The sequence below is a fragment of the Limulus polyphemus genome, unplaced genomic scaffold (assembly GCF_000517525.1).
Source record: "Limulus polyphemus unplaced genomic scaffold, Limulus_polyphemus-2.1.2 Scaffold37, whole genome shotgun sequence".
NCBI classification, from domain to species: domain Eukaryota; kingdom Metazoa; phylum Arthropoda; class Merostomata; order Xiphosura; family Limulidae; genus Limulus; species Limulus polyphemus.
Genome location: NW_013665647.1, coordinates 824,423 through 843,396, shown reverse-complemented (window position 1 = coordinate 843,396; position 18,974 = coordinate 824,423). Strand labels below are relative to the sequence as shown.

The window sequence follows — 18,974 nt, the reverse complement described above, 5'->3', positions numbered from 1 at the left end:
CTATATTTCTGGTATAATACAATTATTTTAACATCGATGGTTAATTAGTTGCTAAAGATTGAATAACGTTTTGACCATATTGGGACCTGCCTTGTTTTTTCAACATGAGAAGTGGAGTTAACCCTGAAGGACGTTGTATTCCTACCGTGTTATAGGTCATACCTTATTTTTATATTTTTCTTCGTTTTTTTTAATTTTTCATTCTTTCCAAGTAGCCACCTTCACATTAATAGCTGTAGAGTGTGAAAGACAGTTTGAATTTGGTTTGTTTAAATTTCGCGCAAAGCTACACGAGGGTTATCTGCGCTAGCCGTCCCAAATTTCGCAGTGAAAGATTTTAAAAAAAGGCAAATAGTCATCACCGCCCACCGCCAACTCTTGAGCTATTATTTTATCAACGAGTAGTGGGATTGACCGTCACTACATAACGCCCTCACGGCTGAAAGGGTGAGCGTGTTTGATGGACGGAGATTCAAACTCGCGACCTTCAGAATGCTAGTCAAACGCCCTAACCACCTGCCCATGCCAGGCCTCGACAGATTTTTTTTTCCAACAGATGAGGCACACGAAATGAAGTTAAACCCGAAAAAGGTTGTATTCTCACCATTTTATAAGTCGTATTTCTGTAGATACCTTACTACTCTAGATACATGTTATAATCCTCAACACAATAATTTGTAACTTGGCGTTATTGTTTGTGTTGTACCTTGTGTTTTATTTCTTTAGACCTGATTTTCATAGTTTACGACACATAATTAGTCTATGTGTGTATACGTATACATAATTGTGTATTTATTTTATGTACATAGTTTTGATTATCACACCTGAACTCAACTAAAAAAGCACGAGACCATGCACAAACTAAACTGTAAACTACCATAATGGTTTCAAGAATATTTTATCAGAGTCAGTTTTACCATTTAACTTTTACAGGAAAATATGAAATTATAAATATATTGTGCAATAATAAAACTCATTTGATACACGGGAGCTATTAGTTAGTGTATTACGTACAAAGATAAAGTGCATACGATAACTCATCTTGACACAACACTTGGAATAACACTTTTGAAAGTGCATTTGAATCAATTCTATGGGACGAAACACGGCTGGCAAAGGCTAGATTAACTAAGATAATAAACTGATAACATAATATCTACTATCCAGACCAGTCTGACAATGTAATTATTCAAAACCAGAGGAATCGAATAATAGATCTACACTTAGAAGACGTAAGAAATGAAACATAGATTATTCTATATACTAATGATATGAGTGGTGACACAAATTGTCCCAGTTAGGATGTTTCATAAAGAGATAGGCGGACCGATACTTTATTTGATGTTTCTTAAATTATATCAGAAGATTGAAGTGCGAGATAGAAAAGCAGCGACACAAAATTCTTCTCAAAGTGGAGCTGTCAACCTCCAGTCATCAAGTACGATCACGTCGTGAACTGGATTCTGGTACTCACTCAACCAACAGATAATTCCGAGAAGTTAATTCGGTTTCATTACGTGAGCTACTTCTGATAGTTTATCCTTTTCCACATGTAAAATCTCAAACGAGAAAATAGTACATCCCAGTAGTCAGTTCTAAATAATAAAACAACCAACAATAAAAATATAGAAGAGAATAATAATGAAGCTCAACCTAAAAATGAAACTGTTCCAAAATCAAGAAATGTGAAGTAGGTTAAAAACGGTTTTTACAACGTAAGCCAAGGAAGGTCTCTTATATAATCTGATTTATTATTATTATGGAGGGTTTGTTCGTAAAGTAGAAATTTATCCTAATTTAGTCTGCCTTAGTACAGCCTTTGAAATGTTTGAATAATTTAACTCAGCTTTTTGTCATACATCATATTTAAACTAGGAAAGCTGCACGTTTTATGGTTAATTTCTATATATGTTATTTTTTAGACTTGCATATTATACATGGTACACTTCTTTTACATAAAGAAACTTCCAAAGTACCCATCAAAATTTTTGAAGAATTTAACAAAGACTGTCATGATCAGTTTTTTCATACAACATTTCATGTTTTACGATTAGCATCTTGACACTCGATGCATCATTTTTTAAGACTTGCCTTTCATGCAAGTACCCTTTATTTTGCCTAAAAGAAAATTCGAAAGTGGTCTCCATGAAACATTGTTTCAAGTCTCCTTGGTTACCCCAGCTCCGATCAAGTCTAATACCCAATTCTGACTGATAGTTAGAAAAACATTTATTGCACGACCAACAGATACTTGTGTTATCTTCGCCAGCTACTCTTCTGTAATAAAATAACTTGTAAATTCATGGTGCCACCAGCAAGAAGCTACCAGTTTACTTTAACGGCCTATCAGTTGTTAAACTGTTTCTCTGTTGATAATATTCAGGAAAAGCTTGCTGCGAGATTGGCCAAAAGAGAAAAGGCGTCCTTTACGAAGAACTTTACAAAGTGATAGAGACATTCATGCTGGTCGATGTATTTTGAAAAAGATAATGCAAAACAAATGTGACTGCAACTAAAAAAGTAAAATAGTGATCAGTATGAATAATTCTATGTAATAGCTTAAAACTAAGCCGATTTAAATCAAACCTTGGTCCTCCGGCGCGATGGTGAGCAGTAATGTTTTGCAAAAGGACATATTTTACAGCATTAATTTGGGATTTTGCCTACCCGACAACTTCAATGTGTAATTATATTTGTTTTTGGTTTAAACTCAAAGCTACACTACTTTGTCTGGTTTTGGTAGGCTCACATTCCAGTTTGTTAGCTGTTGTTGTTTTTTAATTTACTACGATTATTCAAAATACTGTCTAATTTTAGAATGTAATTAGATTTACTTAAGACGACAACATTAGTGAATTAAATCTAGGTGTTTGTTTACGTCCTTTTAGAACAAAGCCACATTGGACTATCTGTTGTGTCTACCGCGAGGAATCGAGCCCCAGATTTTAGCACTGTAAAACTTACCGATGTCCCATAGGATGAAGATGTCAATAATAATCAAACAAAAACTTGATCATGCTGTTAACAATAATGCCATATCTTTTTTTTTATACATCATCAATAATGAGAGTTTTCTTACAGTTGATTCATTGCCAACACATACACCACGAGATGATTTCTCTTCAGAAGTTATAAATAAAAAAACAGATGGAAAGTCTTATAGAAACAAAACATAACGCTTTCTTCAAATCAACAGTTGGAGACATTGATATCGACCTACTTGCAATAAAGAAAGCGTGTTTACGAGATTTTGTTTTGATTTTCCAACGAGTTGGTTTTACTCATCCTATAATATTATTTATTAAATCTTAAAAATTCCGTATGAGAACATTTATGCAGCAAACATTATATGGTTTGAATAGTTGTTTGTTTAAGTTATGCATATAGCTACACAATGGGCTATCTGTGCTTTGCCCACTACGAATATCGAAACCCGGTTTCTAGCATTGTAAGTCCGCAGACATGCCGCTGTGCCACTGGGGGGCGGTTTGAGTAGGTTATAGAACTCTTATAAGCGTCATAATCATCTTAGACTAAGTGACGATTCGTTGTTGTTTTTGCTATAGTTAAAGTGTGAAGTATCTCTTGTTATGATAAGAAATGGATAAATCCTTGCACATTAATCACGCTCGCGAAAGAAGTCTTTCATGCTAGAAATTTACTGCTTCGTTTAACTTTCTTTTTATATAAACAAAAAATTTGCAATTATTTTCTCTACTAACGGGAAACATTAAAAATAGAATATCAATATTGTTTAGAAGATATTCTACAAAAACAGTTACGTTTGACTTCGTTTCGAAACATTATCCTGCCTGTTAAAATGATAGTCAACGAAAAGCCTTCACGTGTACGTTAACATAATTTTCATTTCCTCGTGTATGTTTTATAGCATGACGTTTAATAAAGAAATATTAATTTCTAGTATATGATTACGCATAGATGAGTTTTAGAGTGATCCATTAGGCTAAAATGAGTTATAGGGTGAGTCATTAGGCTAAAATGAGTTATAAGGTGAGTCATTTAGGCTAAAATGAGTTATATAGCGAGTCATTTAGGCTAAAATGAATTATAGAGTGTGTCATTTAGACAAAATTTAAAAGATAAACGTTACTCTTCTTTGTACAAAGTTCCAGTGTAAATGCGGTTTTAGTTTGATATTAAAACCTTATGTAAAGTGATAAAATCTGTTAAGGCCATTTTCTGAAAGTGTTAAGTTTTGACACAAAACAAAAAATAGAAATCATAAAGTGTTGTCACGCTAGTATGAAAGTAAACTTAAACATTACGAAATATCATGGACTACATTAACGTGTTAATTTTGGTTATTCAAACTTTCTACTTAATGTTTAAAGTATAGATATACACAATGAGTACAATTTTTCTCAATAACAGCAATCTATTACAACCCAGAACTATTATTGTTAACCATTATATATTAATATATAGAAATATTTTAAGCCAGTGTTGAATCCATACATTTCCATCGGGGTGTGGGGTGAAGTTGGGTGGAATGAATTGATATTAAAATTCCACAAAATGGAAAATACTGTACTTCAAGGGGGAATTTCCCCATATAAGCTCCCTGAATTCAACACTGATTTTAGGCATGCATATTTAGCAATATAAAAGCGACAGATCCATTAGCAACATTGGTGTTTTAGGAATACAATTCACTGTATATGATCTTACACACATGACCATAATAGTCATATAGCTTTCGATAAACTAGATTTTTTTTAATTATATTCAAATTCAAATCTATTACCAAACTATAGCGGGTTTAAGAAAGAAAAGTCTCGATGATGGTGTTTTAACTTACCCGATAGAAGTAGAAGTACTCAAAATCATTTTCATCTCGCTCGAAGCTCGAATTTTTCAGCAGAATATCTGTGACATTTCTGAACATTTCAAAAACATCTGAATGTTCTGGGACATATAAGGACATATTGGGATTTGGAAAATCCATGTTCTCTTTGACAACAAGGATATCTGCGTCGGTTTTTATGTTATTTTTTTCCAAGACAACTTTGATTCAAGGTGCTTTCTGCAACAGAAGCGCAAATGGAAGAGTTAATAGTTAAAACTCGTCTTTTGTAAAATATAAACTCATGGTCTTTACAAACTGAAACTTATAAACAAGAACGCACATTATGTTCAAAGGTACCACCCAACTTGTATTTTCAAGATCACAGTGATATGTTTAGTAGATCGTAGTAGTTGCCCATCTTAAAGATGCTCTTACGATGACGTAATATCTAAACTGCTTCCCGTTGGCTCTTTCCACTTACATAACTCAGTATGTGTGCACGACCGTCACAAAACGGCTCCTGACGATACATTGTGCTACTTAAGGCATTATTGTTTTAATTCGTGCACGCTCGACATCAACAGATGCGATTCTATATAGCGCAACCGTGTTATATATCTATATTTACATTCTTCGTATCAATGATACTAAATTAGCACTATTTCCTTTCTTAATATTTGACCTCTTCAACTTTAAACTGTAACCTACGTGCATATAGGTCGACGGTGATTTTATAAAAGAAACGAAAAAGCCGAGTAACTATGAAAGGTATCTACTGAATCAGGTCAAGGTTATCTTACGATAAAACACGCAGTCAAGTGGTATCTAGCAACCAGCCGATCAGCTTAACGTAAATTTAAATAGACTGAAACAAATGCAAGAAACAAATAGTGTAAACCGAAATCAAAACAAAAGTTATAACTAAATATATTTTTTCATACTTCAGCCAACGTTTCGCCATTGCGGCTTAATTAGAGCTAATCAGCAGCAGAAACGCAAATAGAAGAGTTAATAGTTAAAACTTTTTAAATTTAAGTTTATTTAAATATTTCCACTTTGAAAGCTGGATGAAAGGGGGAATTTTTCTAGGGGGCGATTTTATTCAAGATCTGCATTTGAACCGACTGATGAAATTAGGGGTTGATGGATATAAAATATAAGCTAATCAATCGAGAACAGGTAATGATGTGGGCGAGCGAATGACTATAATCAGAAAAAGATATCTCAAGACGTTTGAAACGAATGAATATTAGAAAAGGCAGTTAACTAAAATGATATTATAAAACTCGTAGTTGAATAATAAAAGCTCAGGTAAATTATCAATTAGAGAAACGACTGAGAAAAGTGAATATTTTCTATAGAAAATTCACAGGAACCTCTAATTAAGAAAACATTGTAATACAGAAACGTAAATGAAATAGTGATACTGGAAATTTCATTAGAAGATAGAAAAAATATATCAGTAGTATAAGACGAAGTACTCATAATTCCGGTTCTGTATGATGTAGAGAATGTAGACTTAATATGAGTTTTGTTCACATTATTGGGTTGTTTTCCAATTTGACTTCATGGCTTGAAAACTAATACATGTATATACTGTGAAATCGCTATAAAACATTCGACTTAGAGTTTTACTTTGTTGTTGTTTCACTATAACAATATTTATCTTTATTAACTAAAATCTATAGATCTTGATTAATTATAAGCAAACCCCAATTATACATGAATCACTAAGTATCTTATTAGGCGAAAAGTATTTCAAGTAATTTAAGCAACTTTATCAAAAATGGGATCTTTTTTTCATTTTTGCAATTTTTTAAACACTTAGTGATTGTTATAATTTCATAATATGCTGATTCCGAATTATATATGTTTACCGTGTCATTAAATTCCGGTAAGGATAGCTTACCTTATCATTAACTCATAATAAATGGAGATTATTATTATAAAAGTTTACTACTATACCATTAGTTCTTATATTAGAACCTATATCATTAATTCCTAGTCAATAGAGCTTATTATATCATTAATCATTTGTGATGGGAGCTTACTGTATAATCTATATAAATATAATAGTACTGTCTGTTGTATGGCCATGTAACTAGTTCGCAGGGTGTGAATGGATCTTCACCCAAATTGGTATGGAGGTTTATTAGGTCCATGTGGGGGTACATACAAATTTTCAGTTTTGCATTTTGCGTTTTTTATGGGCATTTTTTTACCAGTATTTCGACTCCTTTTGACGGATCTTCACCGAATTTGGCATGAATGTTTAATGGGTCCATGGGGAGATACAAACGAAATTTCAGTTTTGCGGTTTTTATGAGCGTTTTTGCGTTTCTTTACTACTACTTCGTCCCCTGTTGATGGAGATTCACCAATTTGGCATGAAGTTTCATTGAGTCCATGCGGAGATATATGCAAAGTTGCGATTTCACATTCTGTGTTTTGCAGTGTTTATGGGCATTTTTGTGTTTTTTTACAATGACACATAAGGGAAGCAGCTTTTCATGTGCTAAGATAACCTTTCTTTAATTATTAATTTACATAACTTCCGTTGAGGGGACGGGTACTACAGCTAGTTAATCCATAAGTTATGACAGCTCACTATATCACTAATGTTCACGGATGTTGATAAGCCAGTTTATATATAAGATGTCATATTTGAAGTGATAACTAGATGTTACTACTTATTAATTAATCTTTGATTGTGTTAAATATTTCGACTACAATGCATAAAAGTATTAAAAAGTTTATATTATAGGAAATGTCGCTGATCATAATCTTTATTATAGAAAAACAATCTATATTGATAGAACTAATGCAAGATGTGTCAGCGGAAATGTACATACTTACAAGACTAAAATCCAGAGTTCGGTTTTACTTGAAAGACAAAGCACAAATAGCCCATTATGTAGCTTTGTGCTAAAACCACAACAGCAGCAAAGTTCTACTAAACACTTGTTTTCCAATTGTTGTAATAATACTTAAAATGTAGAAGTAGAAGTTAAGGATTATTTTAACGCTTTTAATTGTTATGTATTAATTTAAAACTGAAATATTTGCTTCTCAAATCTCGTGTATCTTGAGAATATTGCACCAAACAATATTTCAATATAAAAATAATAATATTCATAAACCAATCATATACTCATTATAACATAATGTACAAGCCTTATGATCTGTAATTATCCTAATGGTGGACCTATTTGTAACCTCATAAACCATTTAAACCAGAAACGATTAGATTGAAAAAAAAACACATGTTGCCAGAGCGATTGTTATCCCTTGAAGATATCTTGAACTTACAGATGATGAAGGTTTAAGAAATATAGACAAAAATAGACAGAGAAACACAACAAGGACAATACGAGCCATAGCCATAAGCAGTGAAACTGAAAGATTTAGGTTTATTTTCAGTGATAGCTGTTTTGTATTAATTTACAAATTACTTTATAATTCTTCTCCCCCCCACCACCACACTGGAATGTATTCCAGACGAATATTCACACATATTCAAGTACGGTACTTAAAAGATAGGTTAGTGAATAAAATAAAACACCTCCTACTTTTTATCGTTTAATAAAGTCGATCCCATATAAAGTAATTTTACTGAGACTGAGTGCGTTATATGAAGATTTAAAAGTCTCCCCACATCGTTGCAGTCCATGTTGCACAACGTCCGATCATGCTCTATCTGACGACTATGCATCTTGACAATTGCATTGAAGTATAGCTTCTATTGCAAAAAGCTTTGTCGTAAAATTGTAATGTCCAAAGCATATAATTTCTCCCCGTTGCTTTCCATAATCCATCTAGTATACGAGGTCGACGGTTTCCAGCTCCCGTTTTAAAATTTCTATCGCACAAAAATCCATAGGCGTTGTATTTGGCGACTCAACAGTATGTTTTCTTTATAGTAATGAATAACCTTTTCATTCTCCAACTACTTTAGATATGCAAAGGTTGAACAGGTTGGTGGAAGCACTTTTTATACATGTCACTCTTTTTCCAGACGTAATTATTTTTTTATTACGTTGCATACATTTGACTTGGACACGTGAATGATTTTGCCTCTAACTTTTATGTTTGTGGATTCTCACTTTATACAAAATGCCCCACTTAATTATGGCCCTGGTACCCCAAGTTGAAACACATTTCTTTGTTTTCCAGTGTCATTAAGTTCAAGAGATATCACCCCCTCAGAAATTCTAAGTACCAGATCTGAGCACATCTTTATGATCTGAGTGTATGATTATTGTTGCATCGGAGAGGAGTGTTACATATCCTTCCTAAAAGTGGTCAGTTTTCGGTGATATAACACTACCTACAAAACGCCAAAGAATGTCAAAATGTAGTTCTAATACATTCCTTTCCACCGCAACTTTACATTGGCTGTAGTTGTCACTAGACTTGGTGATTTGCATATTCAAAATCGTTTTAATATGACGTACTCAACACTCTGTACCAAAGAAGTAAATAGAGAAGAAACAGTAAAGAGCGGACATATTCTGCAGCCCACTATAAATCGTACAAACTTAAAAAAGAAAAGATTGATAACTCAGAAAGTAATTTGAATACGTGCTACTTTGATGTATAAGCATTATAAAAGTGTATGTTGACTAAGGTCCGCCTTTGCAATTAAACAAATGTTTTTTTTATCATTTAAGTAGATATTAATGAAGCCCTTTTTTGAAGTCATGCGTGGCATATTATTCTTTTCATAATGCTTATATACATAGTTATAAATCTATGAGGCTTAATTTTTTCAGCATGACGAATCTCGCGATATATATACATTCACGTTTATAAGATGAATTACTCTATTGTGATGTGCACACTGCTACATAACCAAATTACGAAAGCATTTGTTTGGAAGTTTTATGAGAACAGTTACAAAGCTAATTATTTTTAAAGAAAAACATTAAATTAACATACTGCTGCATTTTTTTTTCGTTTTACTTAATCTTTGCTTGCTATTTATACAATTACAAGTATTTCATAAATAATAGATTAACTTGAAGTGAATGTTACGTCTTGCTCAACAAAATATAAAGTTCGCTTTAAAAAGGTTAGTAAAGGGATCTTTAGTAAATATAATAGAAACATTCCTGGTAAAAGCAAATAAAAGATCCATTGAGGTTGAGTTGCCATTGTAAAAACATTAACAAAACCCAAAATGGATAAACCATAAAAATCATAAAAATAAAACAATCAGAAAACCACTATGTTCATATACAAGTTGTAGTGTTTGAAGAAAAAATATTAATAGTTTAAGCGTTTATTTAGTTCAAATGGAGAAAATTATTTCGCTATTCAAAATAACGTATAAAGTTTAGAATTACGTTTCGACAAGGTTTTGTAATCACTAGGTATTGTATTAAGCTTGTAATAAAGTTTCCTTCATTACCAGTTAAAGCCATTTCTAAGTTTTTTTTTCAAAATGGGTTCCTCGTTACCAAATTAATATTATATATAGATATATATATTGTATATGAGTCAGATTTCCTTACTTTAGAAAAGGCTTAATAGAAGTTACATATGTCCCTTGGTGAGTCAGCATTAAGTTCACGGAAAAATTCGGACAATTTATGTTACGACTTGTTTAGACTTAACATGCTGAAGGAAATTAAAAATATTTTTTGTCGAAGGCTTGAATGAGCATTTAAAGTAACTTTTAAGTAATTAAAAGAAAACCTTCAAAAACCTCTGAAACATTAAAACAGATCGTTAGAGTAATAAAAAACGAATGCATTTGGTGCATTGCTTATCTGTAAATATATAGAATAAAACTAATGAAGTAAAAGTTTCAAAGGAATGACGTAATTACTTTTATTGGGCAAAGATTTTATGTAAAAAAAAAATAAGTGAAGTGTCGTCAGTTTAGAAAGTTACCGAAAATTACATCTTTCTGGCTGATCCAATTTGTTGGTTTTCTATTAAGCGTAATCAATAAACCTTCCATATACATCACTCCATAAAAAATTCAATAAATGAATTATTTCTTTTAGCGCAAAGCTACACAATAAGTTATCTGCGTAATGTCCTCCACTGGGAATCGGACCCTGGGGTTTAGTTCAGGGAATCAATAAAGTTACCGCTGACTCACTGGGGGATTGTTACCTAGCAGTTTAATATCAAATTGTATATAAATCATAAATAATATGCAATTATTTATTAAGTTAGACCTTCTAAATTATGAAGACTTTACACATCTATTAAAAATATTAATCGAATGAAAAGCAAAACGTTAAAAACACTGGCGAACTGCATTATGACAATGAAAAGAGCTATAAAATTGAATTCGAGATATAAGACTTCTACGTTTGAAATCAGCTTAGTTGAAGCTACAAACGATAAAGTTCCAAGAAGAAGTATTTGTTTATTTGTAGTTAAGCACAAAGATATTATATAGGCTAACTGTGCTGCACCCACCACGGGTACCGAAACCCAATTTTTGGCGTTATTAGGTCACAGACTGAGCCACTAGGGGGTCAAAAAGAAGTAGAAGAAGCTCAAAAGAAGATAAAAACTGCGAGGGTTTTGTGTGAACCAAGTAGTTGGGTTATGTAATTCTTTAACCTTGAATGTAATAGAAATATTGTTAAATAATCCATTCATACTGTGTTAAATAAAACACAAAGAGAATGTCATACCGACAGGTCGATTTTTCAGTTTATTTGTTTTAGCAAAGTTATCTGCGCTTTGTCCACAACAGGGAATCGAACCCTGGATTTTAGCGTTTAACTTGGTACACAAACACTGAATATATCTGATCTATGAGTTTTGTTAATTATACCAAATTTTATACTGGGGAAAGGTAATTTTTTTCGTTAATACATATTAACAAAACTTCAAAAATTAGCTATTTATAGCTAAAACCAATTTTTTTGTTTTGGTTTTACTGGTTGAGAAACAATCAAAAGTTATCTATAAAAACGTTTTTGAACTTACACTATACAGCTTTATACCCTACAATTTGCTTCTATTTATGATTTAACATAGGGCTGTTAACACCTTCATTTGTCGTAACCGTGAGTGATTTAAACATATTTCTCATGTATGTCAAACGAGTCATGAGGGCTGCTAATAACTCATATAGAAAATGGAAATGAAAACAACGTACTTTGTGATTATGAAAATATTTCATGTTTGTCCTCTTCTTAGTAAACAGATTAAATAAACTGTATCACTACGTAAACATTTTGCTTGATGTTTGTTTGTAATAAAGCCCAAAGCTACACAATGGGCTGTCTGTGCTCTGCCCGTCACGGGTATCGAAACCCGGTTTCTAGCGTTGTAAGTCCGCAGACATACCGCTGTACTACTGTACCATTATATGAAAACAACCAGAGTTATAAACGAATATAAACGAGTTTAAGCCTATTCTTTACACCCATTGTTTTAAGAAGGAAGTTTCTCCATTTTCATTGTAGAATCTCTAGTAATGATCGAAATATATACCAGAAATTTAACCATGGAAGCTGAAAGCTTCACTTGAGGTAGTTACCATGGATTCGTCTTATACGTGCGTTTAACTTGATACACAAACACTGAATATATCTGATCTATGAGTTTTATTAATTATACCAAATTTTAATATATCTCACTTAAGCTTAAATCAATATGCAGTCATGGATATATGTGGTCTACAAGCTTCTGTCAATATACCAGTCATGATTTCACAAGACCTACAAAGTTCACAAATCAGAAAAAACACGATTTAGTCTCTGCAACGTTCGATACGTTTTCTTCTTTCCATGGAACACTTTATTAGGCTTTTGTAACTAGTGGTTAGTAGAATTGGATTAGAAATGTATAAAAATAACTGTAAGTTAATTCAATTTCAAACTTTCGATTGAAACATTACAGCCACATGCGGCCTATGAAACAATAACACGGGCAGAGTTAGTCATATTAAAACGATTTTTGAGTTTCAACATGTCTTTACTGTCCATGTCGCCACGTCCTGTCATGCTCTATCTGACGACCGTAAATATTGAAACAGCCTTGCAGCGTAGTTTACATTGAAAATGGCTCCATCGTAAGCTATCACGTCCAAAGCACACAACTCCTTCCTACCGGCTTTCTATAAGCAATCTAGTGTACGAAGACGACGATTTTTTCAACTCCCCTTTCAATAGCCTGATCGCATAGAATGCATAAGTGCTGCGTGAATTAGGGCAAAGACTGCTTTGGGAGAGGGTGATAAATAGAATGATTTCAGTTAACATTCAAGCAATAGTCTGTAACAGGTTTGAACCTTCTTCTTACAACAAGGAAGTGACCAAGAGATTTACATAGTGGGATCACTTTCATTAAGTATACAGATAAAGGTATATGTAGTGGATAACATAGAATTCTAGCGATAGAATTTGCTTCCCAGGTGCTAAAGTATAATAAATTATAGATTACAGAAATTGACAGGTTATTTTAGGAGATACATAAAGGTCTCTTACTAATTAATTTTTATTGGGAATAGATGAATGTTATTGAAGTTTACAAGATTGCATGGGAGTTCGACAGTATAAAAGCCTATTATTTCTCCATGATAAATTATGAAGACAACAAGAGGATAGAAGTCTGAGAACTGGAAAAAACAGGTGAAGCGTTAATTTGTCAGATTTATTTAGATAATAGGGTCATTAGATTATGGAATGAGTTGCCGTCAAATAAAGCGAAGTTCGGCAAGAGTTTAAGAGGAAAATCGAGGATTTCCTGAAAAATGAATGGTGGTTTAATTTTTACTTTTATTTTTATTGGGGTGGTGGTCTTGTAGGAATAAATAGTCCCTTGTCCGTATGTTATATCATGTTATCACAAGTTCGTAGTGTAAGAAAAGCCAAACCTCCTTGATCAGTTCCGCAATACTATGATGAAATTATATTTTGACCAGTTGGAGATACCAAGCAAGCAATACATAATTTTCATCCAAAGAGTTACACGAAGTTTAACTGCCAAACGTGTAACATGCTCTATTTATTAGCAAAGGTAGGAATTACCATCCACTGCTTCCGTCACATCTGTGCAATTGTTTCTTCGAAGTATATTACATCATTAGTTCATATAAATTCATAATAAGAGAGAAAAGTATAAATAAATGTTTGTGTTCTTTCTGTCCTGATGTTGTAAATTTACAACGTTATGAAACCATGTACTTAAGAGAATATCACAAATATTTCTGGTGATGGGTGCTATAGGATCCATTAGGAGCCACATAAGTATAAAAAAATTAAGTAGTGAAAGGGTTAAGCAAAATACCTGTAAAGAACAATTATAAAGATTTTTTTTTCATTTCTAATCACTTTTGTTCAAAATATGCATTATGTGTAAATATATTGTTCAAGTACGCAAACATTTACATTTTATTACGAATACGCTGCTTATTACATACGCTAATTGAAAGTATAACTAGTGATGAAAGTATGTCTTCAGAGCTCAGTACAAGACACAAGTAAAATAACATCTTTATTTACTATCATAGATATTTATGTTTTGCAGAGTTAGCTATACGAACGGTTTGGACACTGACAACAACAGTAAGTTAGCTATGTTTTTCAAGTTAGAATTATGTAGATCATCTCCATTTTTAAAGAGCAAAAACCTAAAACAAAAAAGAAACAAATACGTTTTAAATTATTTTCCAATGGAAAGCTCGGAATTAATATGTGATGTTAAAGAAACGTTTTTTCTTTACAAAAACAGGATTAGTTTTGATATTAAGTCACATCAGAAATATTAGTTGGAAAAATAAGCTTAAGTAATATTAGTATGCAGAAATTTCGATCTGAACGACGTTGTTTGTAGAATAATCAATTAGGATCACTTTGAACTGGATTTTCTTTCTTGAAATTCAATCAGGGGAGAGATTAAGCAGTATGTGACTGATTTTGTTTAACTGATATTCATTTCAAGGAAACCAAAAACAATACCTAATATTAAATTTTAAATTATATTCAATTTTTACGTATAAGTCAACAAAGAATGTTTGTAAAAAAATTGAGATTCTGTTTTTAAATGAACCAATCAGAAGGTTATATATATCAATTACAGGATATTCAGAAGTTAACGAGGAAACACTTTCTTATACGATAAAGCCACAAAATCCAAATCTATTTTAGATTTCAAATATATTCTAAAAGTAATCTTTGTAGTTACCAATAAATTTATTGGTCTTCTGATTGACAGAATGTACTTTTTAGATTCAATCAAAACGTTTTCTAACTCCCTAAGAACCAAGACACTTCCGGTTTCAAAAGAATGTTTAAGAAACGTGTCTTTTTCAAGGATCCTTCCTTTACGAAATATATGACTTTCAAAAAAATTGATGCGTGTAATTGGAAGAGTAGTTTATATCAGATTAGTAACAAAAGCAAAATACATCCTGATGCTTAATGGTACTATTTACCATAAATATCTCTAAAAGCTTTATGTTACTAAGCGTGCATTTAACATGGTATTTCAGTTATATTTAACTGTATTAACCACCAAAGGCAATACGCTACAAATATACCAAGAAATATGCAATAATTCTTTTAAGTAAATGATTGACATTTTGTTATGAATAATACATTAACTTTAATGTTAAATAATGTTGAGATAGTGGAGCTATGGATCCAATAAAATAACAGTATCACTGAATACTGAAAGTGAAGACGATAGCAAAGGTAAAAAAAAAAGAAATATCAATGAAAGGAAAACTATCTTTATTAATTAAGATATGGGACAATCCTCCACATTATAGTCCTTTGCCAAATGGGATTTGTATGAAAGTTATCTGATAAAACATTGTAATATTTTCAAAACGAGACCCAAAACTCGAGCACTTTTGAATAATTGACTATTCTTCTTCAGGAGAATAAAGGGTTACGTTTAATGAGTGTAATGAAATATATAGACTCGGATGTCGATGTCACGTAAACCGGATGTTCAATATGAGTTGGCTTTGCATGAACTTACTGGTTTGCATCGCCTGCTATTGCAACGTTGACTTCCACCTGGTGTCGGCTTAAGGTTTACTTTATCGTGAACTAAATGTGAATGCAAAGTTTTATTATTTCTGAAAGTAACGACAGGAACTTCCGTAAAAATAAATTTTACTGATCATTACGTTGAAGAAGGTAAAAGTGTTTCTTTAATATCCGGGATAGATTTTTTATTTTGGGGTGATAGGTAATAACCAGTGGAACAAGAGAAGAATTGGTTTTAGGTAATTGTTTCAAGGCAGATGTACGTGGTATATTCTTGTTATATTCTAGAAATGTGGCTGACACCTACAACTAAGGTATATTAGTACCAGTGATAAATTGGCAATACTAATTTCTAAATAATCGTTAATTAGACTCGAAAACAATATCAAATACCTACACGATGTTAAAAGTCCAAGCCTTGGCGTCATTGTTCGTGGGAGGTGGACAAAGGCAGAATAGGGGATAGATTTTCAGGGTAAAGTACGGTGGGACCTTTGGTCCCGTGACCGCTACGAAAATTTTGAAAACGTGGCAATAATGAAAAACCAGCATATAGGGACCGTGGCAAGTCTGCCAGGGACCAATCATCCCTTCAGCAATGAGATTTAACAACAGAAGTGAACGAGACCTTATGTGTCACCTGGTGCGAATAAAATTAAGTTAAAAGGAGTCATATCTAGAAAGTGCATATGACATCAAACACTCCCCCTCCCTCTAGATAAAGGAATGGTTTAAGTGAAAGTTATCAAATTTTGAAATCTAACTCTACTCCAAAAATCCAATTTGGTATCCTAAGATATGTATCTGTTACAGGGCGAATTTCTAAAGTTAGTTGAGAATAAATTTGCTGAATGTACTTGGAAAAATATGTAAATAAAACCATTTTTGTTGCTTTCTACATAAAGCTCTCCATAACTGTTACATGTTTCAAATGAGCAACAAATTGCTTAAACCTGAGCACTCATAAGAGGATCAAGTAGCACGTTTTGTAACACTTACTAAATCAAACATTTCAGCACAGGAGATTAAAGACTTTTTTTCCTCCAATATTTCACGGTGTTTAAAAATAATAAAAACATATTATTAGTCACATATAAGACTTAGCTTGGCACCTTCAGACATTGGTAGAGCAGGCAAACGAAACAATAACCACATGCTACTTTTGCATTGACCCTTGAACAGTTTTTAAAAACAATAACAATAATAATAATACTTTTATTTAAAAATATGTTTATTAAAAAAAAGACAACACAATCAATTTTAGTTATAGTTCATACAAACAATTAATTATGATATTCACTGCGTTTTAGTCCACTAAAATAATATATCAACAGAAAACAAAAGTGTTTCATAGACAAGAAAAGTAAATGAAAAGAAAATTCTTACATCTTACAAAAAATCCCACTCCGAAAGAAAAATAAATGTTAAAGTGCGAAAAAGATAAAAAAGGCACTTTTATGCTTCTAAGTAAATGATTGGCGTTTCTATTGTAAAGAAGTTCAAAGATTTATTCCATTTTGGTGAATCAACTTTTAACATGAATAAATATGAGATTAAGCCATTTACTTAGAGCGAAATTAAAAATCAACCTCGCAATCAGTTTAGCTAACTATATATACTCTTATTACGTTCCTACTTGTAAAGATTAGATAGTTTTTTAAGTGAAAAACTAATAAGTGAAAAGAAAAAAAAAGATTAGAATTCATTGTTTAATCAGTTGGGTACCCTCGCCGCTAACGATATTTTCGGACTTTTTTAGTTTAATTCATCGAAACAACTTTCATATTAATTCCCGAAGCATGAAATATTTTATTTGTTTTAGTTTGTGAACTTAAACACTTATGAGTAATATTAAAAATATTAGATTTAGACATGTTTGCGTCTGTTTGATAAGCAGTCATATTTCTGTAATATTGTATGGTTTAAATCTGATTGTGCATTCAAAATAATTTTAGCATTTCTGTGGAAAATTTACATATTTTTCGTTTTCTTTTCATTGTCCCTGGTGGTCTAAAAGAGACCTTACATAAATTGCATATTAAAGAAACACTGGAGCCCGGAGAAAGATTTTTCATTTATAAAAGTTTAAAACTAATATATTTATTAAACAGTTCAAGTTATTTTTTCATAAACTGAAGTAGCATGAAAATACGTAAACTAGAGAGTTGAAATCATACAAATACTTCGGCAACTATTACACGCCAAATCGTCCAGAATAATATTTCAACAGTGTATTTTTATGCCCCGAATTCGAATCTGAAAACCATTATTCAGTACATTGAGGAACATTCGAATCAAACGTTAAGGCTCCTTTTTCCAGAATATAGAAATATAGTTCACAAATGTATTTGGTGTAATCAAATTGCAAAGGGCAGAACAAAATGTTATAAATTCTTAGAAACTGATCAGAATGTAAAACCGTCATTTAATGATATAAGAAAAACCTAAAACCTGTCCAATATTACCAACTACGATTCTTTGCAATGCGTAAGACTCATGCACTAGCGTTGCAAGATCAAAAGCTTAGGTTCATAGCTAGCGTGACTAGTTGTTTGGACTTCAAAAGACAACATTGGGTTGTTTTGAATTTCGCGCAAAGTTACACGAGGGCTATCTGCGCTAGCCGTCCATAATTTAGCAGTATAAGATTAGATGGAAGGCAGCTAGTCATCACCACCCACCGCCAACTCTTGGGCTACTCTTTTACCCACGGCTGAAAGGTCGAGCATGTTTTGGTAGAACGGGGATTCGAACCCGCGACCCTCAGATTGCGAGTCGAGCGCCTTAACCACCTGGCCATGCAGGGCCGACAGAATTTAATAACGAGAAGAAAATTTACCAACTTAGTAAACAAGCATAATCCTACAAGTTTCCAACGTGATACAAAACGTTTTCGGAATACAGTACAGCAGTGGGTCATTCCTACTGGTTTGATGTTCAACACGTATCATTGTTGATTTTAATACGTATTACCGATAATGTGCCCTTTGAAACAGAAGGGCAAGAAATACGTACGAATGTATATGAAATCTCCCCAAAATTTAGTAACTCACTCATACACAGTGCATGATGTTACAACTGGTTCAGGAAGGGTGTTTGATGACATTTTTATACGTGTGCAAGAGCTAAGTGGAGTCTTTGGTCCTCGTGTGAGGTAAACTCTCTTCTATACCAGGATGGTGATATTTGCAACAGGT

General features: G+C 32.5%; 1 protein-coding gene across 1 annotated transcript in view; it reads right to left on the bottom strand.

Moving 5' to 3' along the window:
- LOC106461175 (cardioacceleratory peptide receptor-like) overlaps positions 1 to 5,176 on the bottom strand; it is a 51,908-nt gene extending 46,732 nt beyond the window's left edge. The window contains exon 1 of the mRNA XM_022388303.1: positions 4,820 to 5,176. Coding sequence (XP_022244011.1) covers positions 4,820 to 4,966 — 147 coding nt within the window. The 5' untranslated portion in view covers positions 4,967 to 5,176. The remainder of the gene's footprint in view (positions 1 to 4,819) is intronic.
- Between the last annotated feature and the right edge of the window lie 13,798 nt (positions 5,177 to 18,974).